This window comes from Ips typographus, linkage group LG3, assembly GCF_016097725.1.
Source record: "Ips typographus isolate SLU linkage group LG3, UJ_Ityp_2.0, whole genome shotgun sequence".
Lineage (NCBI taxonomy): Eukaryota > Metazoa > Arthropoda > Insecta > Coleoptera > Curculionidae > Ips > Ips typographus.
The window spans coordinates 7,778,576-7,803,163 of NC_138424.1; the positions used below are offsets into that span (position 1 = coordinate 7,778,576).

At 32.6% G+C, this 24,588-nt stretch overlaps 3 protein-coding genes across 3 annotated transcripts; 1 reads left to right on the plus strand and 2 right to left on the minus strand.

Moving 5' to 3' along the window:
• Positions 1–1,693: 1,693 nt before the first annotated feature.
• On the plus strand, positions 1,694–5,079 carry LOC145725796 (lysocardiolipin acyltransferase 1-like). The gene is made up of 6 exons (XM_081974651.1): positions 1,694–1,845; positions 1,917–2,152; positions 2,202–2,305; positions 2,362–2,572; positions 2,959–3,155; positions 3,204–5,079. Exons 2-6 carry the CDS (start codon positions 2,083–2,085, stop codon positions 3,732–3,734), a joined length of 1,113 nt encoding a protein of 370 aa, XP_081830777.1. The 5' UTR covers positions 1,694–1,845; positions 1,917–2,082; the 3' UTR covers positions 3,735–5,079.
• A 2,383-nt stretch (positions 5,080–7,462) lies between these two features.
• LOC145725795 (fatty acyl-CoA reductase 1-like) lies at positions 7,463–15,350 on the minus strand. Its single transcript, XM_081974650.1, has 10 exons — positions 15,175–15,350; positions 11,444–11,642; positions 11,150–11,398; positions 10,948–11,096; positions 8,646–8,755; positions 8,389–8,584; positions 8,101–8,337; positions 7,908–8,046; positions 7,731–7,849; positions 7,463–7,676 (listed from the first exon to the last, which is right to left on the minus strand). The coding sequence occupies exons 2-10, from the start codon at positions 11,633–11,635 to the stop codon at positions 7,598–7,600; spliced, it is 1,470 nt and encodes a 489-aa protein (XP_081830776.1). The 5' UTR covers positions 11,636–11,642; positions 15,175–15,350; the 3' UTR covers positions 7,463–7,597.
• A 138-nt stretch (positions 15,351–15,488) lies between these two features.
• Positions 15,489–23,919, minus strand: LOC145725797 (uncharacterized). Its single transcript, XM_081974652.1, has 6 exons — positions 23,746–23,919; positions 23,012–23,139; positions 18,785–18,951; positions 18,532–18,729; positions 17,720–17,906; positions 15,489–15,748 (listed from the first exon to the last, which is right to left on the minus strand). Exons 1-6 carry the CDS (start codon positions 23,884–23,886, stop codon positions 15,529–15,531), a joined length of 1,041 nt encoding a protein of 346 aa, XP_081830778.1. The 5' UTR covers positions 23,887–23,919; the 3' UTR covers positions 15,489–15,528.
• Between the last annotated feature and the right edge of the window lie 669 nt (positions 23,920–24,588).

The following is a 24,588-nucleotide window of genomic DNA, read 5'->3' on the forward strand; positions in this document are numbered from 1 at the left end:
ATTTTTTTATAAAATGAAAATTAAACAAGTTAGAAGGATGTTAAAAATTCATTGAATCACCCTGTAAACTAGCCCATGGTTTTGTCAATAACTTGGTTATTTTTACAATAGGGTGGTTCAATATACCAATTTTTAGCCATTGAAATTCTTTAGCGTTTTTACCTAAAACGTCGAATAAGTGAGTTATTTACTGTTAAAATTGAGTTGTTTGATTTTGACAGTTTTTACTGTGACAGCCCATAACCCTGTTATTTTGACAGTTACAGGGTGGTTCAATATACTAATTTGTAGCCCTTGAAATGGTCTTTTGATCACCCTGTATACCATATATAGTAGAAATGTCACGCTATAATAATATTTTGAAAAGTGTTGAAGTTAGATGTACCACATTTTTCCACAAGATTCCGGTAATTTTCCGGAAAAAATTGGAAAATCTGAAAATAAAAAAATTATTCGTTTTTTAATTAATTGTACAACAATCCAATATCAATTCAAATAAAGTTTAATGTACTTTTAATAATTCACCACCGTTTGCACCGTCGATTTGTAAGCCGAGCTTAATTTAAGTGTGGGTCAGACTGTGACAGTATAGGTGAAAAAAGTCACACTCTAAACCACACTTAACTTAAGCTATGCTTAAAGTACGACGACGGTTAGATGTCTTAAATTATCTCATTAGAATGCATGATAAGTTTGATAATAAAATGACAAGTTTGACAGTTGTTTTCCCTATCAAGGAAAATGTTCAGAAGTAATTTTCCAGTAAATTTTCAAAAATAGACATTTTCCGACTCGAAAATTACCGCTTTTACATTTTTTTCCATTCCACCCAGGATATTTAAAAAAATGCAAAATATATATTTCAAAACCTTTTCGGTCATTCTTTAAACACTAGGAAACACCCTTAAGACCCTTAGAACAGTTTGACACAATTACGTCATTTTATTAAATTTCTTATAAATTCCTAGAAAAGTAACATCGTGGCAACGCCGTACTCTTTTTAATAAAGAATGTTAGAACCTTTTAAAGGGTTACATTTTGTCGTTTATGGTATTTTGTGGTATAATAGCAGTTTTATAGTCAAAACGGAATAGTAGTGACAAACTTGAAATTGTTTTCCCTAGTTCTTATGAAAAAATGTCAGTTTGTCAATGCTAAATGGCTGCATTTATAAAACCATATCGATTAGTAATCGATTTCTTATAATTTTAGTTCTTTTAGTCTTGCTAGAGGGTGCTAAAGTCTCTTAGAGTTTGATGCAATAATAATAATTATTATTTTATTCAAAGTACAACCAGGTTTTCCTCTTGGCTCTTAATTAAAGTAGAAAACAGATCTTCTGAAATGTTTTAAAACGTATTATTTGGACAGAATGTAAATCACAGCATTGTTCATAGTTTGTGATTGGTCACTGTGTTTTCTACTAATATTGCAGCATTTTGTGGGTATTTGGATCGATGATTCCACTTAATTAAAAAAATCCATACTTGTCATATGAGCAAAATTTAAATTAATTAATTGTAAATAAACTGTTCATCAAACTGTCACAATGACAAATTTTACAAATAACGAATAAAAACGGCAAACAAACGATAAAAATGCTTCTTAAATTCGTTAATTGATCATTTTTACATAACCATGAGCGGAATTAAGTTTTTCTAAGGTTTCCTAAAGAAAAGCTGAACGTCAGTCCAAATAAGGATTCACTGACGCTTTTGCTGTTGCACCCTCATTTGTCCATTCCAAAATGTTCGTAAATCGCCACATGATGGCTCTTTCAGACATACTTTACTTCAAATACATGCTCCTAATTGTGATTTTAGTGTTTCTGTACTAGCAAAGCAGGTAGGTAGCTAAAACCTTGACTATAAATTACACACTAATGCATTGGAATAAATTCTCTTCTACGCATTCAGCCCTTGTCAGGTACAGAGGGGATGCTGGACGAAAAATCAATAATGCACCCAGTTTATCCCGGCTGCTCCCTTAGAAGCGTTAGTTTTCGGTCGTATTTGTGATACAACATTATGAATATTCCTCCTGATTTGATTGAGTTTTAAGTTTAAGTACTCATTTTCCCTAATGTTCAAAATCGTCAAAATTACTCAAGGTCTTATCTACTTTTTGTCATGGTACACTTCAATACTAGCTGGTAAGTTCCCATCATTCTGATTTACCATTCTGTACTGGTGATTTTGTAGGCTATATGCTATTTGTGCCTCTAGCAATTTTGCAAATAGCCACACCAGAAGCACACAGAAGTACTGTGGACATAATTGTCAATTATTGGCAGTACTACGTCACAGTAAGTTAAATCAAATCAACTAGAATTTTACTATACCATGTTTCTAAACATCCCAGACTTTGTTGGTACGCAAAAATTGTGAAATTCACGTGACCGGTGATCCGATTCTTTCCGATGAAACCACCATCCTGATTTCGAACCATCGCACCAGGGTGGATTGGAATTTTTTGTGGGGAGTGACGTACCATGCGATCGAAGGGAAGGATCGATGGCGGTACAGTACTAAGTTTGTTTTGAAGGATTCCATCAAGAAAATTCCTGTAATAGGTAAGTTAGTTATCATTTCTATAAAAATGTTTATTAATTAGAGTAGTAATTGCTTATAGTAAGTAATTGAAAAAGTTTGATTTTTTGTAACAAACATATTTCAGAAGCGTAACGAGTTGCACAAAGTGAGTTACATAGAGTAGATGTTTTTCATGCAAAATTTTGTCTAATTTCACAAAAGAAGTAGCAAAATTTGACTTGACTCAAAAAATAAATAAATAATCAACTTTATTAAATATTTTAATGCTTGTATTAAAATTCTATGATAAATACTAAAAAAGACAGAACAATTAAACAATTCTTCATAATTTTTGGTTTCAGTTTTAACGTTAAATTGAAATACTATAAAATAGCAAAATAGTGAACATTCTGTCTGATTTTTTAAGGTTGGGTGATGCAAATGGCCTTGTACGTCTTCATCAAAAGAAATTGGGAAGAAGATAAGCAACGGTTCGACGACTACATCGAATATGTGCAAGATATGAAATATAATCACCTTTTGATCCTGTTTCCCGAAGGTACGGACCTGACCGAAAAAACGAAAATGACTAGCGACAAATTTGCCATAAAAAATGGTTTTCCTGTAAGTTTTAATTACAAATTTGGCACATTTCTGGATTGTTGGTTACAGCGTTATAAACATGTGCTCCACCCGAGATGTACCGGTTTCGTATACCTGGTGAACCAAATGAGGAAGAGGAAATGTCTGGACGCTGTGTACGATCTAACGTTGATTTATCCTGACGGTTGTCCTCAAACTGAGGGAGATTTATTTTTTGGTAATTTCCCTAAGAAGGTTTTTGCACATCTTGTCAGGTATCCAGTGTCAGATCTGCCAAAAAGTGAAGACGGTTTAAAGAAGTTTGTGGAGAAACGTTGGCTAGAAAAAGAGAAGACTATTGAAGAATTTGCAACTTCTGGAAACTTTCTTTGCTATGGTAGGGAGCTGAATCGTCAAAACTCTTTACCATGGGCTTACTTTACTCAAGTCCTTTGGGTGGGTTTTACCATAGTTATGATTAAATTGGCAATTATAAACAAAACTTATCTCTATTTCATTCTTATTTATTCAGTCAGTTTTTATCTATTTCCCTTGCTTACTATGTATAGATTAAAGAAAAATGTAAACCAAATTTTCTCTAAAGTAGCTGAACTACTTTAAGTATTAGTATAGGTAAATGTAGTGTAGCTGTAGGTATTTTTTAAATTTTTACTTTTGATTTCCAATTTTCTAGAAAGACCTTCGGGCTTTCTTTAGATAAAATGAAGCCAAAGATCTAGTTGTATAATGTTAGGCAGCAAGAAGCAGCAGCGAGATATGTTACTGAAGTATTCCCCTGTACATATGATACGGAAGTAACATATTATAGGTTAGATTTAAGATGTATTTAGCTTTTAAAATGTCCAGCACGCTTTTATAGTAGTAATTTTAGTGGAAAATTTATAATAAAGGATGTTTAAGGATAATTTTGAAGCACTGTTTGTAATTTGTGATTGGTCAAGAAAAACCAGCAGGCTGAAAGCTGCTTTTCTTGACCAATCACAAACTAGCACACTGTGCAGAGATGTACGAAAATGCTGCACATGTAGAGTTCGCATTAAGGCAAAATTCGAACTTTTCAAAAAATCTAATTAGTAGTAATCTATTGGAATATTCATTTCATAACATTGCTATGTCAAACTAAGAACTATTAAGGACAATGGACACCTATAATCTGTCCCTGTATATTTAATTACTGATGATGGTCAACTACTTAAGGCCTGCCTTAAATCAAATAAATTTGATTTTCAAAGCATGGCAAATTATTATATGATATAATAAACGTTTAATTTTTATTCAGTGTTATAAATAAAAATATAAACTCCTTAAATAAAGTACTAAATATTTATTAATAAAGGATTTGTATAGAGAATTGCTGTGATGATACAACTTAAAAGAAAATAGTTTTATGTATTTTGACAAATATTTTATTGTTATTAAAATGTACCTACATTGAAATGAAATGTGAAATCGTGCCAAAAAACAAAACCCTGAAATCGAGGTGTTATACCATTTTAGGGTTTTACCTGTAAAATATTTTAGCATTACTAATCTATTTAGGTTATAGGAAAGATACAGGGTAGTATAAAACGTACATGCAAATTTGCAACCCTGTAGCAACATTCCTGTGTATTTAGAGTAAACTAGTTGGATAATGTATTTATAAAACTTAGATGGTATACAGATAGTAGATAAATTGAAATGTTTTACTGAGTACTATCACAGGTAGCTAAATACAATATTGGCTCATAGCAATCACCCTGTAGAAGTAATAATTGTGGTTTTATTTGGTATTCATTATATCATTGGTGTTTTATTAATTTTCTGATTTTATGGAAACAATACAAAAATCAAGAAAAAGATCAAGACTTGTAACGAAAACTGTTTGTTTATAAATTTGTAACTGGTAATATTATAAAAGATAGCTTAACATAATTATAATTAATAAAAGTATGTGATAAATATGCTTCCGTTACTTTCTTAAAAAACTAAAACTGGCCATAGAAAAACAGAGAAACATTGATAATTGCATACGCGAGACAAAGGCAGAAAACCTAAAATAATTTCAAATAGGCGGAAATTTTGCTACGATGTTGTCAAACATTTATCCGTCTGGCGCCAACACTACAAATTTGTCGGGTAAAACAGGGTGGTTGAATAAACAGTTTTTTTGGCTACAATTTGGTAAAAAAATCCACCCTGTAGCTTTCATGGAAGCAAAGTTAAGGACTGTCAAAGCAGGCAATGCTTTTTGAAACTTCACCTTGGTGTTACTTTAACGTTTCTCCGCCTGGCGCTGCATCTACAGATTTTTCTGCCAAAACTGTACAGGGTGGTTGAATAAAGAATACTTTTGGCTTCAATCTGGTGAAACAATCCACCCTGTAGCTGTCATGCAACTAAAGTTAGGGGCTGACAAAGCAGGCAGTGCTTATTTGAACTTCACCTTGGTGTTACTTTAACGTTTCTCCGCGTGGCGCTGTCGCCTCAGATTTTTCTGGTAAAACTGTACAGGGTGGTTGAATAAACAATTTTTTTGGTTACAATTTGGTAAAATAATCCACCCTGTAGCTTTCATGGAAGCAAAGTTAAGGACTGTCAAAGCAGGCAGTGCTTTTTTGAACTTCACCTTGGTGTTACTTTAACGTTTCTCCGCGAGGCGCTGTCGCCTCAGATTTTTCTGGTAAAATTGTACAGGGTGGTTGAATAAACAATTTTTTTGGCTACAATTTGGTAAAAAAATCCACCCTGTAGCTTTCATGGAAGCAAAGTTAAGGACTGTCAAAGCAGGCAGTGCTTTTTGGAACTTCACCTTGGTGTTACTTTAAAGTTTCTCCGCCTGGCGCCAACACTACAATTTTTTTTGGCAAAATTGTACAGGGTGGTTGAATAAAGAATACTTTTGGCTTCAATCTGGTGAAAAAATCCACCCTGTAGCTGTCATGGAACTAAAGTTAGGGGCTGACAAAGCAGGCAGTGCTTTTTTGAACTTCACCTTGGTGTTACTTTAACGTTTCTCCGCGTGGCGCTGTCGCCTCAGGTTTTTCTGGTAAAACTGTACAGGGTGGTTGAATAAACAATTTTTTTGGCTACAATTTGGTAAAATAATCCACCCTGTAGCTTTCATGGAAGCAAAGTTAAGGACTGTCAAAGCAGGCAGTGCTTTTTTGAACTTCACCTTGGTGTTACTTTAACGTTTCTCCGGCTGGCGCCAACACTACAAATTTTTTTGCCAAAATTGTATAGGGTGGTTGAATAAAGAATACTTTTGGCTTCAATCTGGTGAAAAAATCCACCCTGTAGCTGTCATGGAACTAAAGTTAGGGGCTGACAAAGCAGGCAGTGCTTTTTTGAACTTCACCTTGGTGTTACTTTAACGTTTCTCCGCGAGGCGCTGTCGCCTCAGAATTTTCTGGTAAAACTGTAGGGGGTGGTTGAATAAACAATTTTTTTGGCTACAATTTGGTAAAAAAATCCACCCTGTAGCTCTCATGGAAGCAAAGTTAAGGACTGTCAAAGCAGGCAGTGCTTTTTTGAACTTCACCTTGGTGTTACTTTAAAGTTTCTCCGCCTGGCGCTGCAACTACAGATTTTTCTGGCAAAACTGTACAGGGTGGTTGAATAAACAATTTTTTTTGCTACAATTTGGTAAAAAATTGCACCCTGTAGCTCTCATGGAATCAAAGTTAGGGGCTGACAAAGCCGGTAGTGCTTTATTAAACTTCACCTTGGTGTTACTTTAAAGTTTTCTCCGCCTGGCGCTGCAACTACAGATTTTTCTGGTAAAACTGTACAGGGTGGTTGAATGAACAATTCATTTGGCTACAATTTGGTAAAAAAATCTACCCTGTAGCTGTCATAGAATCAAAGTTATGAGCTGTCAAAGCACATTATACTTTATTCATAAAGTAGTAGAGTTACCGACGCCATTCTTCATGTGAATTAATGAGAATTTAATGCAGATTAACATATCAAAAATTCACTGAGTTCACTTGATTTCATGGAGCCAAAACTCACATCTCTCTGAATTCGTTGACTCAATTACTTGCAAACTTAATTTTGTGACTAAAACATACCTAATTTTGTTTCTGGCAACATTGCCTCGAAGTTTTCGTTTACTAGATATTTTATTAGTTTTTCTGTCTTTGTCTCGCGCATGGAGTTATCTTTGTTTCTCTGTTAGTTGCACTGGGTTTTAGTTTTACCACACCTGCATAATTTAATACAAACAAGTTCTTTCATATCCTAACTAAAAAACCTTACAACTAATTAATCATCACTTTATTTTTATTTTATTTATTTCGTTTGTCTACCATCTTTTTTAAGGGATTTGAAAAAATAATAATAAGTTTTACTAACTAGTCTATTTATTCATGTAAGAAAATATATTCAAACACCTCAGCATATTAAATGTTAATATAATAATTGTGTTACAACTATATTTACGCTTATACCCAGTACATTTCTTGAGTAATAATAAAACTTTAAGCTAGAGCTTTGTACAAGTAATAGAAGATGGCAACGAAGAAAGCAATTTTGACTGCTCGATCCACCACATACAATCTGTGAGTAATAAAGAAATCAAGATTTTACCGCAGTTTTATGGTACAAACTTACATTTTTAAAGTTGTCCTTGCCCTTGGTAGACTTTCGTCAGAATCTTTAAAAATGTACTTTCTGGTGTATATCGTGCAATTTTCTAGATATTTGGTAATGTTAATATTGTCCGCATGTATCTAAATTTTAAATAGAGTGTGAGCCAATTTACAACATTTTTCCAACAAATTTCTTTACCCTATAACGTTTCCTTTCAAGTGCATTCAACTTTGTCCTCATGTTTAAAAAGTATTTCATGCTGAATTTCCATGGTCTGTTGGTGAAATAATCAAACATCACTTGGCCTTTGAGCAGTCTCTGATTGACTCCAATCAGACTGAAAGCAATATTATGTAAATAAGAAGTTTGTTTATGTCTTGACTAAACGTACACAGGTTTATAGCCAAGTACTAGAAGCAAAAGATCAACAAACACAGCAGGAATTAACTGGAACAGCACTACATGTATGTTGTGCCATAACTTGCTTTTGGTCATAATACCATTCGGGTACCAGAGAAGTTGATTGAACGGTATTCGACTGCTTACTTCTTTTCCCAGTTCCACAATTTCTTCCCAAGTGATTTGCAAATCTTCTTGGGGTAAGCACAAATTGAATACTCGTTGTTCTCTAAAGAATAAATTAAAAAGAAGAATATCATGTTGGGTGGTACCAACTTACTTGTTGCACTTTAAGTAATACCAGGCGGACACTAAAATGGCGCTAATGGTACAATCTGCAGGTACCACGTTGGCATTAGTCTTGCTGTCTATCCGAACCGACCGAATCACCCCTTTTCCAGCCCCAGCAAAAATTCCCATGGGGCTTTGGAGGTTACTGAAATAACCAGGGAATGGTTCTTCGTATGTTGGTATCACTGTGAAAGTTTTAGTGTTAAATTATTCTGTAGGTTTCTGTAAGGTACAGTTTTCACATACCTACAGCCGGTCTGACGATAATGACAGGTAGTTTGTCCATTTGTTCATTGACTAGGCCTTCGGCTAATGCTTTAGAAAAAGTGTACGTGTTGGGACAGTTGCCTAAAAGCCTAAAGACAAAAGTTAGTTTTATTAGAATTATTATAGTAACAAATTGTATATGTATGTACAGGGTACATGGTTTTACGGGGTAATTTTAATCCGTTTTTTTCTGGAGCACATCGTTTTTAGGATATTAACCAAATATACTCTTTTTAAACAGGACACCCTATATATTGTTACAGATAAAATTACCTTTATAAAAGTATAACACTAGAGAGTCAAATTGAAAAACAACGTAGAAATTCCCCTTTTACTTTTTTTTAATATTTTTCCAAATAATTGAGTAACGCTTGGTTGAACTTGTTTAGGGTCTTTTAAAGTACTTTATTTGTGCTTTGACACAGTTTTTCGCAAATATCTTCCTGAGAAGTCCCTTTAGGGCAAAGGTGTCCTAATACAATCTGGTAAAAGGTGAAATTTCGTGTAAGTTTCCCCTTTTACACTTTGTTGTTATTTTTCTAGATAACCGAGTAACCTGTCTGAACGTAAATTGTCTGAACTTGGAGGTTTCCCATTATTTTTTTTGTATATTTTTTAAGAATTATCAAAAAATATTAGATTATATGTTCAAGCTAGTTTTGACAATGGTTATGACTTTTTTTAAAAATCATAACATTTTCGCCATTTTGACATTTTTTAATTGTATTATTCCAATCAGTTTTTCCAAGATTACGTAATTTTTTTCCCCACTATTTGGATTTGTCTTTTCCTAAAATTTACTTACTTTTCTGTTCTGTCAAAATCACGTGATACACGCACACACAATTCCGCCATTTTGACCGCTTTTTGGTGAAGTGTCACGTGATTTTTGGCGGTTATTTTGACTTTTTTTGCATGTAAAATGAAAAAAAATCACGTGACATTTTTCATCATTACCCAACCATTTTTCCCACGTTTTTTTTCTAAATCAAGTGACACTTTTTGCCAAATTCACGTTTTTTCTCTCTCTGTATGAATTTTTATATGTCGATGGATAGCCAATGATATGAGCTTCTTTTCAATTTTTATGCACTGTTTGGTTTAAACCTGAATAACTTTCTCATTTGACTGACATGGTAAAGACTTTAATATGTCGATGGATATCTCATAAAATGGGCTTTGTAAAAATACTACAAAATTGGTTAATTGGTTTGACGGTTTGGCCGCTAGAGGGTGTCAAATTTTACCATTTTTTGTTTCACTTTTTTGATGCAGTCAATCGTAAATAATTCGCCAATTAGGTACACTCTGTAGACTTTTATACATCATTGGATAGCTAATAAAATGGGCTAATGAATATGGTTGGTTGATTTATTGGTTGGGCCACTAGAGGGCGTCAAATTTGATGACTTTATTTTCCACTTTGGTTCAATCGTAAATAATTCGCTTATTTGGTCTACACTATATAAACTTTTGATCAATAGATAGCGAATGAAATGGGCTTTCTAAAGATATGACAACACCGCATGGTAGGTTAAACCCTTTGGCCGCTAGAGGGCTTCAAACTTTTTTCTCTTAACTTTGAGAATCTACTGAACTGAAAAAAGTTCATAGTGACGTTTCTGTAAGGATCAGAAGACAGTTTTGGAGCCACTAATACTATTTAGGGGTTTCTGATTTGCTTAAAAAACATGCTCCAAAAAAGTCATTAATTTGTTTAGCCATGCTGTTTTACTCATAACTTACTCGATTGCAGAATAAAATTAGCGATTTCTACGTTGATCTTTAATTTATCTCTAAAGTGTTAAAGATATGTGAAAAGGTAATATTTCGCCTATTTAAAATCTGTAAAATTTCAAATAATCTAATTCTAATTTGAAATTTTTTTTTAAATGTAACGTTTTTTTCCAAAAATATATCCAATGCAAAATTCGAGTTAATAAACATCCTGTTTAAAAAATTGTATTGATTTTTTATTAAAGCTAATTAAAGTAACACTTAAATTTTTATCTAAACAAAAAAAAAACAATTTTAAAGCAAACATGCAAAAAAATTCTGTAGTAAACGTTCATTAATTACAAATTATTAACTGGATATTTATTACCTTGCTAAATGTTTAAAGGTTAATTAAGTAATAAAGAACTACGTAAAAAGATATACAGTATTGACGTATATCGCACTAAATAAGTCTATAAATTAATGTATTTGTAGTGGAAATGAGGGTTAAAAATAACGTAATAGTTTGATTTTCTAATCAACGAGTTCATAAACATGTACTTACTCTTTAGATAATTTTGTATCCACGTCTTTTCCTTTAATAGTACTAAGAATGTCCAGAACTTTGTGTGGATCTATAGGTGGGTCATAGATTTTCTCGTAAAGTACTTTTTCGTTGGGAAAAGCAAAAGCGGTGGAAACGTGAATGAACAACTACAAAAAAAAACATTTAATACAACTTTTATAACAGGATTTAATAGAGTTACCTGAAGCTTCTTGCACTCTTTTGCCAAATCCAGCATATATTTAGTGCCCAAAGTGTTCATCTGCACCGCATACTGAATAGTATCATCAAATCTGGTGCTGGCAGCCGAATGAACAATAATATCCACCTCGTTACGCAGAATATTTCTGTCGGTTTCAATTATTCCCAAATCAGTCTCCAAAACATCTCCCGTTACTATAATGCATTTTTTAAAACTATCCGGACGTTCTTTTTTCAAAACTGAAAACAACTGTAATTTGTGTGAGTTTTGTACTTACTGAATCCACCAGCTTACCACATGGTTAAATATGTCAGTCATACGATCCTTAGGACTAGTATTCCTTTTTTGTCTCACCAGCAAGTACAAAGTTTTTACCTCGGTGACTCTGAGTAGTTTTTCAATTAAAATCTTTCCCAAAAAACCAGTGGCACCGGAAATGAAAACAGTTTTGTTTTTGAACACCTCTCCGATACGGTCCACCTCCATTATACACCTAGATAAGTCAATCAAAACTGACGTAAAATGAGGATTTTGTATTTGTTGAGTTTAATATTGATTACGCTTTTAGTGATCAATTTAGTCCTGCAGACGTTATTGTTGACTTATGGGGCAAAACTCTACTTAGACCGGTATTGTTGTGGATCTTAAATGTATGTTGTCAATGTTTGTATTTAATTAGTTGGTAAAATTTGATAATTTCTAGGTTTAATTGAAGAGGCTAAAGATTGGAAGTCAAGCCAATTATTTATAAAGCTAAGCAAATAATGTTCATTTTCAATTAAGGATTGGAATTCTGTTAATACATAGAATAAGTCCACATGTGCATCATTTGCGTAAATCTCTTGATCTGATGATAATCTCTGATTTGATCAATCAGAAACCTACTGTGTGAAATGATGCACATGTTGCTAGTATTAGTCATTATAACATTTTTTGCTAAATATTAGCCAATCGATTGCCATTTAAATGAAGAACAAACATTTTCATTGTAAAACATATTGCATTTTTATTAATAAAACTGAATTCCTATAATGCAGTTAGTAAGGTAGAAATCTTCATATTTCTCAATCTGATTACAGAACAAGATCACTATTGGAAATCTTTGGTAACTATAATAATTGGCCTAGATACCTATATGATTGAATGGTAGTGCTGTTTTCATCATCGGATAACTAGTTTAGATCTTGTAAAAGCATCTTTTCATGCGTTTTTGTTTTATTTGACTGTTTTCTTTATTCCTGTCGATAAGATTCAACGACACCTCTCAATTATAATAAAATTGATGCACAGGCTGATAACTGCGTTTTGATCGTTCTTGAACTATTGATTATGGTTAATAGCAGTTCAAGATCATCCAGTATATTAGATATACGTAAATTATAAATATTAGCAAACATTAAAAATAAACTGAATAATCTGTGGTAAGTGTTAAAATTCTTTTATTTTGTTTATTAGCCAAGATTAGTGTAAATGTGAAACCAATTTGAGACACACTGTACAGGGTGGTTTATTTTCGTTTGTTTTATACAACATGTATGCTACAGAGTAAACGATAACAGATAGAAAAATAGTAGAATAAATGTTAGGAGCCTTATTTTTAAGCAAAACTTTTTTATGAAAATGTAGACTTTGAAAAAATTAAATTTTCAGCTTTTTGTCACTTTCCTTTATTATCTCATATTTAAATTATGACAAATAATATGTTTTTGAGATGATAAAAATAACGCAAATCGGAATATATTTTTATTTGAACATTTTGTAATTTACATTTACAAACTGATAATAATTGTCAAAATGAGACATAAATCTCAGGAACACGTCTTTGTTTCGAAAACTCTGTGTTAAACTGTAATTCTTGCAAATTCTAGGTAAATTTTGACAGTTTTGACATTAGTGACAGATTTAGACCATTAGTGATTTTTGGAAGATATTTAGTTAGGCAGTCACGTGACCAATGTAGCCTTTTCTAAAAAAAATTTAGATTTCAGCTTTTTGTCACTTTTCTTTATTATCTCATATTTAAATTATGACAAATAATATGTTTTTGAGATGAGAAAAATAACGCAAATCGGAATATATTTTTATTTAAACATTTTGTAATTTACATTTACAAACTGATAATAATTGTCAAAATGAGACATAAATCTCAGAAACACGTCTTTGTTTCGAAAACTCTGTGTTAAACTGTAACTCTTGCAAATTCTAGGTAAATTTAGACAGTTTTGACATTAGTGACAGATTTAGACCATTAGTGATTTTTGGAGGATATTTAGTTAGGCAGTCACGTGACCAATGTAGCCTTTTCAAAAAAAAATTTAATTTTCAGCTTTTTGTCACTTTTCTTTATTATCTCATATTTAAATTATGACAAATAATATGTTTTTGAGATGAGAAAAATAACGCAAATCGGAATATATTTTTATTTAAACATTTTGTAATTTACATTTACAAACTGATAATAATTGTCAAAATGAGACATAAATCTCAGGAACACGTCTTTGTTTCGAAAACTCTGTGTTAAACTGTAATTCTTGCAAATTCTAGGTAAATTTTGACAGTTTTGACATTAGTGACAGATTTAGACCATTAGTGATTTTTGGAAGATATTTAGTTAGGCAGTCACGTGACCAATGTAGCCTTTTCTAAAAAAAATTTAGATTTCAGCTTTTTGTCACTTTTCTTTATTATCTCATATTTAAATTATGACAAATAATATGTTTTTGAGATGAGAAAAATAACGCAAATCGGAATATATTTTTATTTAAACATTTTGTAATTTACATTTACAAACTGATAATAATTGTCAAAATGAGACATAAATCTCAGGAACACGTCTTTGTTTCGAAAACTCTGTGTTAAACTGTAATTCTTGCAAATTCTAGGTAAATTTAGACAGTGTTGACATTAGTGACAGATTTAGACCATTAGGGATTTTTGGAAGTTATTTAGTTAGGCAGTCACGTGACCAATGTAGCCTTTTCTAAAAAAAATTTAATTTTCAGCTTTTTGTCACTTTTCTTTATTATTTTCATGTTTAAATTATGACAAATAATATGTTTTTGAGATAAGAAAGATAACGCAAATCTGAAGATATTTTTATTTAAAGACTTTGTAATTTTACATTTACAAACTGACAATTGTCAAAATGAGGCATAAATCTCAGAAATACGTCTTTGTTTCGAAAACTGTTTTTTAAACGGCAATTCTTGCAAATACTAAGCAAATTTAGACAGTTTTGATATTAGTGACAGATTTAGACCATTAGTGATTTTTGGAGGATAATTTTTTCAGACCACTGTCAAAATAACTCTTATAAATCTCGGAAACACGTCTTGTATCGAATACTGCAAAAAAACTATTCTAAACCCTAATTTTTGCAACTTTTCGGCACAGTTTGACAGTCTGAGACAACATTGCTTGTCAAACCCACTTGGAGTGAGAAAATTACTGTTGTAAGCACATTTTTGGAATCCTCATTAAATTTCCTATAAAGTGGTGTCCTATAAGCGGTGTCAAATTTACCAGTAATTTACCGGGGAAATTTTCGTGGTAAAGTAAAATATTTACTTCACTAAAAAAACTATGGACATATATGATTACAATGTTTTAGAAAAAATGCATTTGAGAATAATTAATAATTAATATTTACCGAAAATGTTATTATATTATTATTTTCATCATCGTTTGTAAGATGAAATATGTGTTGTTAGTAATTATCAGTGTTCCAAACTCTAAAACTCTTATGCCATTTTACATATTGCATATGAGATAAAAACGTTTAAATTTCTTTAAAAACATTAAAAAAAGTAGGTGCATTTTAATTTGGCACATCTTATCTTCAGATGTTTTGTTTATAATTCCACTGGTAATTTTATAATACTAATAAACTTACTAAGTAATGCGTTTTTAGGAAATTAGAATCATACTACAAATTTCTAGTTACTGAAACCTGAAAGAAAACATATTCAAAACAAGAACCAAAATTGTAATAAATTTAATATGGAATTAAGTCGAAATTAACTTACTGTCTTTTTGTAGCAAAAACTAATATACTACAGTGGCGGCCGTTAAGCACTCACAACTTTGCCTGAAGACTAAATCACAAAGTTCTCTTATCACCTACTAACAAAGAAACGAGTTCTTTCCACGAGATGTACACCCGAACTAGCGAAAAAGCAAAACATCCGCTTCTCTTAATTCTCTTACTCTTATTGGTTACTGCTAAACTGGTAGGACCAGCACCGAACCCATCCAAAGGTAGTAAGGAATCATTTTACAATTAAGGACATTTAATTATTTATTTGAACTTGTCTCTCCTTCAATAAAAAAAATACCATAATTAGTCAAAATGTTATGAACATGATATATTACAGAGCTAATCACAATTTAAACATAGCCTTAGCGATGCTACCAGTTTTCAGCAAGTCCAAAGCTTTCTGGTAGTTTTTGAGATCAAAAACTTCAATTCCTAGTCTTTCGTAGTCAATGTACCTGGATCCCATTGCTTCGATCAATCCGATCGATTTCACCATACTGAAGGGATTGATGTTTACCGCAAAAATGGTGATTTCTCTGGCATAAAGATCAAAGGGAGCCACACTGAAAAAAAGTGTTGAAATTATTTTTTTTTATAATAAAATTAGTTTGAAGTAACCTTTGCTTTTCATTAATAGCGTTTTTTTCCTATAAACTGACCTACAAATTTGAATAATTGTAATAATGGGTTTGACATAGCTTGGAGTAATATTTTTACGAATTAATCGTTGTTATTTAGAGGGTTAGTGAACAAACTGAAAAGGTCGGTGTTTAATAATGTTACAGAAAAATTGCATAAGTTTAAAATCGCTTATAAGCTTGTCAAGCAAAACGCTAATTTTGTTTTATTTTCGATTACTCAAATAATTAGAAATGTCATTAGACTAACGAGTATACAATGTATAATAAACAATAAGAATCCCATTAAAATGATGTGAGTAAAGTATACATTTTGTCACTACTGTCAAAAATAGCTTCAAATGAATTGCTCAAGCAGTGACCAAAATTCAGTTTAGCAAAAATAGATATTAAATACTGTAATACTATTACTATGGTGATCAGCAGCAGAAAGCTGCTTTTTTTACCAATCACCCCATATATTCAAGAAAGGACAGAAGACGAACCCAGACAACTACAGGGGCATAACGCTGCTGAATATAAGCATGAAACTCTTCACCGGCATTTTGAAGGAAACACTTGAAACACAAATAACAAACAGGGAAGAACAACAAGGCTTCAGACAAAACACATCCACGACCGACGCCAGATTCATTATCAAACAACTAAAAGAAAAATCAATCGAATTTAATACACCGGCATATGTCTGCTTCATCGATTTGACCAAGGCATTTGATAGGGTTCGCCTCTCCGACTTCATAAATATACTGATAGCGAAAGAAACGCCAGACACCATCGTAAGAGCAGTCCGCAATCTCAATATAAACAACATGACTAAAGTAAAGGCAGAAGACACTCATACGGAAGAGATACTGACACCAGGAGGCATCAGACAAGGTGACAGCCTTAGCCGTTCAATCTCTTAATGGACAGAATTATAGAGGAAGTATCATCACTAAATATGGGATGCCGAATGGGACAGAATAAAAGAATCAGCATGGTATGCTATGCCGATGATGCAGCTATTTTTGCGGAAACGAATGACGATCTACAGAGATAACTACACAAATTCTGCCACGTCAACCAAAAGATGAACATGACGAAAAGCTTAACCTTTGCTAAAAATCCCGTAAGATGTAAGCTGGTAGTTCAGGACAAAATCATCGAGCAAGTCTCACAATTCAAATATCTGGGTATGGATCTGTCGAGTGAAGGTCCTAAGAAGCCAGATCAACAAAGCATCTGCCATGTCGGGCTGCTTAAGGCAGATAATATAGGCGAACGAATACATGCGAAAGGATAGCAAGGTCAGGATCTATAAGACTTGTATCAGGCCAATAATGACATACGGAATAGAAACCAGAGAAGAAACCAACAAAACGAAAAGAATGCTTCGAGTAGCCGAAATAAAAACGCTCAGGAGAATAATGAGAAAAACAAGAATAGACCGAATTAGGAACACTGATATTAAAGGGAACAATGTGGGATGCAAGGCATCGTAAGATGGGGAGACAAAGAAAAAGATATTGGTACGTTCACATGAGAAGAATGGAACAGGGAAGACTGCCACGCATCGCACTTGAAGGGAAACGAATAGGGAAAAGAACACCCTGAAGACCACCTAAGAGATGGAAGGACAGCTGGCAGTCCACCTCCCAGAAACTGATCCAGAGGAACCTGCAAAACAGATCGCGAGATCTTAAATATGAAGAAGAAGACAAACTACCCACTGTGATGCGATTTAGGCAAAAGCTTCACATGTGGTCAAAACCAAAATGTATTTGTGTCTGTCTTTCTTAATCACTCACATACTAACAAATTATTATTAAGTTGCCATATCTTGGAAAATGTAAACAAAATTGAATTACTACTGACACATAATTATGCTTAATTTTATTGGTTATTTGGATTTTGTACCTAATTTTCTTATCAGGAGGTGGTATTCCAAAACAGCATAGTTTACCTCCTTTGGTCAGCATGCTTAAGCCTTGCTCCACGGCTGGACAAAAACCGCTACAATCAATCACCACTTCGAAAGCATAGTCTGGATCTGATGCTCTTTTTTTTGTCAGCTGATCAGGGGTTAACAGATCGAACCCAGTTTCTGAAACCCAGTTTTTTTTTACCTTTTTTGTAAACTAGCATTTTTATTTATTATTGATTTTAGTACCCATTAAATGTCGAATAAAATTACGCTTCTGGTTTTGGTTGATGACAAAGGTCACTTTTGTACACTTTCAGTTTTTAATGATCAATTACAACCGTAAAATTGCGACATTCATTTTCGAGAAATGTAATTTTATTGAAAAAAAAAGTTGAGAAAAAATAGCGTGTGACTCGTTGAAAAATTCTCCATTTTACCACAGCAAACTTTTTAAGTAAATCAAGTAATCGTACTGTTCATTACTTTCAGTCTGGGTTTGTGAAGAGAGAAATATTAGCATTAAAGGACAAATAAACCTGTTTAAGTAGTTTTTATTGAAACATATTAAATTGATTAAGAAAGTCATTATTGGTGCATTTATAGATTAACTAAAAAAATCAGTCAATTTTTATGAACGTTTTTAATGCTAATTAAAGTTCTCGACCAACCTTGAAGCAAAATTAAATTATTAAAGAAAGAAGTAGTAGTCCATATTCTTTCAGTGGAGTCGCAAGAGTATTTATTAAAACTCAAATTCTCACTACGTTGTGTGTTATTACCGATTCTATTGCTTACTAAAACTTACCAAGTCTTTTGACAAAATTCAGTCTAGCAACATTAGGTTCGGACACTGTTACTTTCCGATGACCGTGATGATGCAACACCGATATCCAGAGATTTCCGATAATTCCCGCTCCTAAAACCAGAATCCTGGATCCTACAGGCACTGGAGACAACATGTCGAAACCGTGCGACAAACACGATAACGGTTCAGCCAAAGCGGCTAAAATGCACTCCAAGTGTAATAACACACTTTTAATTAACTTTGCCAAACGAACCTTGCTCTAATGTGATAGATTCTGGAAGTTTCTGGACCAAACTGGTCGCTACTAGGGCGTAAGTGGCCCAACCGCCATCCTGGTGAATTCCTACAGTGTTTTGAATTCCTCCAATGTTACAATAGTGAGGGTTGCCAGAATGGCAAAAATCACAGCAGCGACATCCTCTTAAATTTACAAAAAAGACAGAAATAAAACTCTAAAATTAACCTGGTAAAACTACAGATTGACATTTAACTGTTACTTATAAAAGTGACCGTAACTTTTGAGCGTAATTTTTCACCATTCCCTCTCCTGTTCTCTATTTTTTTTGAAAGTGTTAGAAAGAAACTAAAGCTGATTTCAGCAATCGGTTTGTTTGTTTTTGAGATATCGCAAACAAACCCAAAATGCTTGATTTTGTTTTTGGCTTCTAATATTTAATTTTCTGATGTGTTAGTTTATATGATTTCCGATTTTGTTTGGTATTTTAGATATTGGCCTTAATTTAGCTTAGCAAAGGTCTTTTTTTAAAATAACAGGATTAACCTCTACAAACTTATATGTTGTAATACACCGTTGAAAAGGTAAAAATCAACAGAATTAAATGACGTAAAAATATATAGGATGTTCCATTTAAAAAAATGTAACTTACTGTCATATGTCAGAAACTAAACGGAATAGAAAAAAACTGACTACGCCATTGGATTCTACATGAAAACTTCTACCGGGAACCGTTCTTGCTTTTTTGATAACTTTAAGAGCAACTGAATTAATGAAGAGGTTCAAAAATTACGAATTTTCGAAAACCCCCCGTATCTTTGAAACAAAAGAAGTTTGCGCCGCCCATTTTTGCCAGTCATCTCAGCTCAGAAAAAGAGATCAGAACACGTATACTACTTTTTTCTACGAATGTTTGCAAATAAGCTACTTTGCATACGTAAAAGTGTGTGCAAAGTGGCACTTTCTCGCACACTATGCGGGAAAAATTTTTTCCCGCACACTTTTTAAAATGTTGATTATACCTTGCAACAGTGGTTTTATATAGACTATTATACATAAAATCTGCTTAGAATTTTGCGTAGAATTCAAAAATGTAATAATATTCAGGGGTTTCATATAAAAAACACGACTTTTTTCACATTATTCTTCCGTACAGTTTAGGTAAATAAACCACCTTGTCTCTGTCTTTGAAAATGAGGCTTGTTTCCTTAGAAACCAAAGCTCATTGTCAAACAACGCATTTATATGCAATTTAAAGTCTACAACAGTGTTTATTCTTACTTATTTAAGTTAAAAAAACTATTTTAATAATGGATATCACTGAAGATGAACTTCCGGAAGATGTTCTAAAAGCCGCCAACATGGCTAGTTTGCAATTGCTGCCTCTCAAATCGCGAGAAAAATACGAGAAACAGTACGAGTTGTTTACCCAATGGTGCGAACAAAAGGGTTTTTATCACCTTAAAGGAAGAGGTACTTTTAGCGTATTTTGTTACTTTAAGCAAAGAATTCAAACCTAACACAATGTGGTCAAAGTATTCAATGCTCAAAAATGTAATAAAAATAAAAAGAGACATCGATATCGGTGAATTTTATAAGCTCACTGCATTTCTGAAAAAGCAGAATGTTGGTTTTAAACCTAAAAAGGCGAAAATTTTTACAAAAGAAGAAATATTCAGTTTTATGAACTCAGCACCAGATGAAATTTACCTGTTAATTAAAGTTGCCACTATATTCGGGTAGAGCTAGCCAATTTAACCACTACAGATATTGAAGACAAAGGAAACCTCATAATTGTTAAAATGAGGGATTCCAAAAATCATACAGCAAGAAACTTTATAATATCAGAAGAAGTTCATAACGGAACCTACCTGCAACTGTACAGAAGATACACCGGCCTACGTCCAAAAAAGTCAAACAATCGTTTTTTCTTAGTTTACAGAAAGGGTAAATGTTTTTCGCAAAGTGTTGGAGTAAACAGTTTTGGAAAAATGCCTTCTGAAATAGCTATTTTTTTGAAGTTGCCAAATCCAGAACTCTACACAGGGCACAGTTATCGTCGATCATCGGCAACGTTCCTAGCCGATTCTGGAGAAGGAATCACTGACATAAAACGCTTGGGGGGTTGGAAATCGACTACGGTAGCTGAAGAATACATTGATGAATCCACAAGTTATAAAAAAGGATTAAGTAACAAAATTCTGACCTTCAATCCCAAAGAAAGTGAAGCAGTTCCAAGTCCCAGTATTTTACCTTCAGTTGCTCAATCTGCGATCAATTTAAAAAACGCGACCAACTGTACATTTAACATTAATGTTGTTAATAACAATGAATAGTTATAAGTTGTTGTTTTTAATATCAATAAAAATTAAAAACAAAATGTATAGATATTTCATTCGTAGAAAAAATATTGTTCCTAACACGTGTGCAAAGTATAGTTTTCCCGCACTTGAAGCTTATCCGAACTCCGCTTTGCGTCGTTCGTCTAACTGCTTTCGCGTGTGGGAAAACATAACTTTGCACACTGAATAGGAAAACTACTATTTTTCTATCTATTACCGTTTTCTCTGTACCCCGTAAAACCATCGAAAATGCAGCACCCTGTACAGGGTGGCTAAATCCCGATTCTTCCATCTTTAATTCAAACCATCACTAAATTCCTTCTGTATCCATCTTTAAAAGGTAGCATGGTTTTTCAATTTGTTTCTATTACGTTATGTCGTCATTCCGAACTTCAAATATTGTCATATTTTTAATTGGTTATTAACACGTGGCCAGACAGGTTCATATTTTTAATATTACAATTATTGTGTCATTAAGAAATTTTAAAATAATATTGGAGGGTGCTGACACATCTAGAAAACGTCACTTTTGCAACTTTCTGAATTTAGAAATTATTTATGAAAAAACTTATTTAATTACTTAGTCTTCTACATTAACTTGAAAATGTTGAAAAAGATGGATGGGAGATGATTAGTTCATCTAAACTTTAATGGCAACTTCACATGTTCAAAACCCAAATTCTTCCTTAAAAAGTCACTCAGTCAAATATTAAAATAGTCTTATAGAAACTTAATTGGCTCAATCAAATCTTATGAAATTAACATTACAACTACTTGGTACTGAAATATGATTGTTTCAGGTTAAAAATAGTATATTACATACTCAGGTGGAAAGTGTTTGATTTCTGTCGAGAGACTAGGTAGTTCGACTTCGTCTCGGCGAACTTTATCTCGAGAAAGAATTAAACTTTCTACCGTGGTTTGTATACTATTTTATTTTCAACCATTTATCAAAATCTCATCAAACTTTTAATAAATCATTCAGTTGAAATATTGATTGCTAATAGTCTCTAACAATAAGGTAGTATAAGTACGAGTAATTATGACGTCAACCACAATAAACGACTGGTGATTTGTTTACAATCTTGACAACGTCATTATTGAGCTATTCTGTGTTTAATATTTTGAGCTAAAACGTTTCTTAAAGTGCTTTTAAGATGGAGACGCAGATGTTACTCATCATCACAGTCTCTTAACTATAAAAAGTAAGCCCAGATATGACAAAACGCATATTGACATTCACCCGGGTGGAAAGTGACATTTACCCGGGTGGTAAAAGCAGGTAATTTTCATCTTTCCACCTGGTTTACACATAAGAAATAACGTTATTACATACCTGGTTGAAAATAAAATTGATTTTTATAGATTTCTGAGTGTTTAATTATTATTCTGAGTGTTAAATTAATATCCCATTTTAAAATTTGTTTTTGGTGTGGTAATAAACCATAAATCATTATTATTGAAAACGGATGATAATAAACTATATTTTCACTTAATAGTCGAAAACATTAAATTCACAGCATTCACAAACAATGCACTTAACAGCTAGATTAATAAATTGTTATTTTTATTTTTAGAATATTTTTAAACATTTTTGCTATTTTTTTTATATCACACGCTTTTCACATTAGACAGTTTAAACTAAACAATGACACCGTAATTAATCATAAAAACGTCTTTAGTATTCATTAAAATGTTGGTATAGAGCAAGCCACTACAACTAGCAGTTACGTCATAGTGTGCACTCGCAGAAGCGCTAATAAATAAGATTTGGCTTATTTTCGCACACCAAATAAGCATACAATGACGTAACTGTCATTTGTCCTGGTTTGAACTTTACCACTTATTTCTCTGTTTGGGGTATTCGATTTCCTTAAAACATATAAAATAGAGTATTACTTACTCGTTAGGGTCTACCGTAACTCTATCTCCTTTTTTGACGTTTCGTACTTTTGATCCAACCTCAACGATGGTGCCGGAAAATTCATGGCCTAGTATTTTTGTTCCTTTGTTGGACAAAGGGAATTCACCCTAAAAAATATCACAAACCATTTCATTTACATTGAATGGGTAGTTAAATCTCAAAGTTGTTTTATTCGAATGATATTGTATTAAAAAATGCAAATTTTATCAAAAAAAGTTCTATTTACATTTAAAAGTCACACTGTATAGAAAATATAAAGAAAACATGACCTCTCCACTGAACTTTACTGCAATAATAAACAATCTGAACTATAATGATAAAAGTTCAGTTTGACAAACAGTAGTTTACACTTTTATCTTATAAAAATGTCAAGGATCAAAAGTAATTTTAAGCTTTCGTTTAGGAAATTTCCTAAAAAACAGTATTTATTGTAAAAATACAAACCGAGAGGAAACATTACGCCAGACTGATCATTATCAATAGATAAGCAAATAATAAGAGCCTTGTTTCAAACAATCTCCAATTATGATTTATGAAAAAGAGTGAATTGCAACCTGCACTTTCACGCTTTTTACGCACATATTAATAGGTAATTACATACCTAGGGTAGGTCAATATGTCCGTTTAATGATCCACTTTTATGACACAAAACTCATCGTTACGTTGTGTGAAAGTTTGCATTAGAATGCCATTGTCTGACCATAGGTACTTACCGCAATAATGTGCAAATCCGTACCGCAAACACCGGCAAAAGCCACTTTAATCAGCACCTGATCGGGTAAAGTAACTTTAGGTATCGGTACTTCGACATACTCTAAAATTTCGGTACTGCCAGTAAACCTTAAAGCTTCCATGTTGCGCTGGCTGTTGTTTGTTACAGTTTCGTTGGTTTATCCGGTTTTATACAGTAATTTAAATGATTAAATTGATGTTGTGCAATAAAATTGTGTTTTTATTATATTATTCTTTATCCAAGGTCGTGACTTATTTAAACGTTTAGTTTCTGGTAAATATTTTCCATAATAGCCCTGAAAATATTATATAGTTGTTTAACCAGGATATGAGTGCAAGAAAAAAACATAATTTTAATGTTATTATTTTTTAACGATAGTTTAAGTTAAACAATAGTAAAGTGCTAAATAAATATGTACAAAATGGAAGAGACAGTTGAATTTCTATGTGTATTTGTGCTGCAGAATCGTAACTACGCTAATAATGCACTGTTAATTGGTAAATAAATAGAAGCGTTCAAACAGTAACAGATTTTTAGCGTTACATTATTACAACGTAACTTTGTTTAATTGCCCTATAAGGTTGTGTTAAAAAAAGTACATAAGTCCATAGACTCTCTTATTCGAATTGTTTTTTACGTGTTTCATGGAATACATTAAAAAATTATCTAAAAGCTTTCTGCAGAAGAATATGGTGGAAAACTTTTATCAGGCTTTTTATTAAATCTGGCTTTTAGTCTGTAAAAGCGGTGTTTCGGCAAATTTTGACTTTTTGAGGCATCTATAGGGAGGAGATTTTTAGTTTTTTTTTTTTTAATTTTAAAT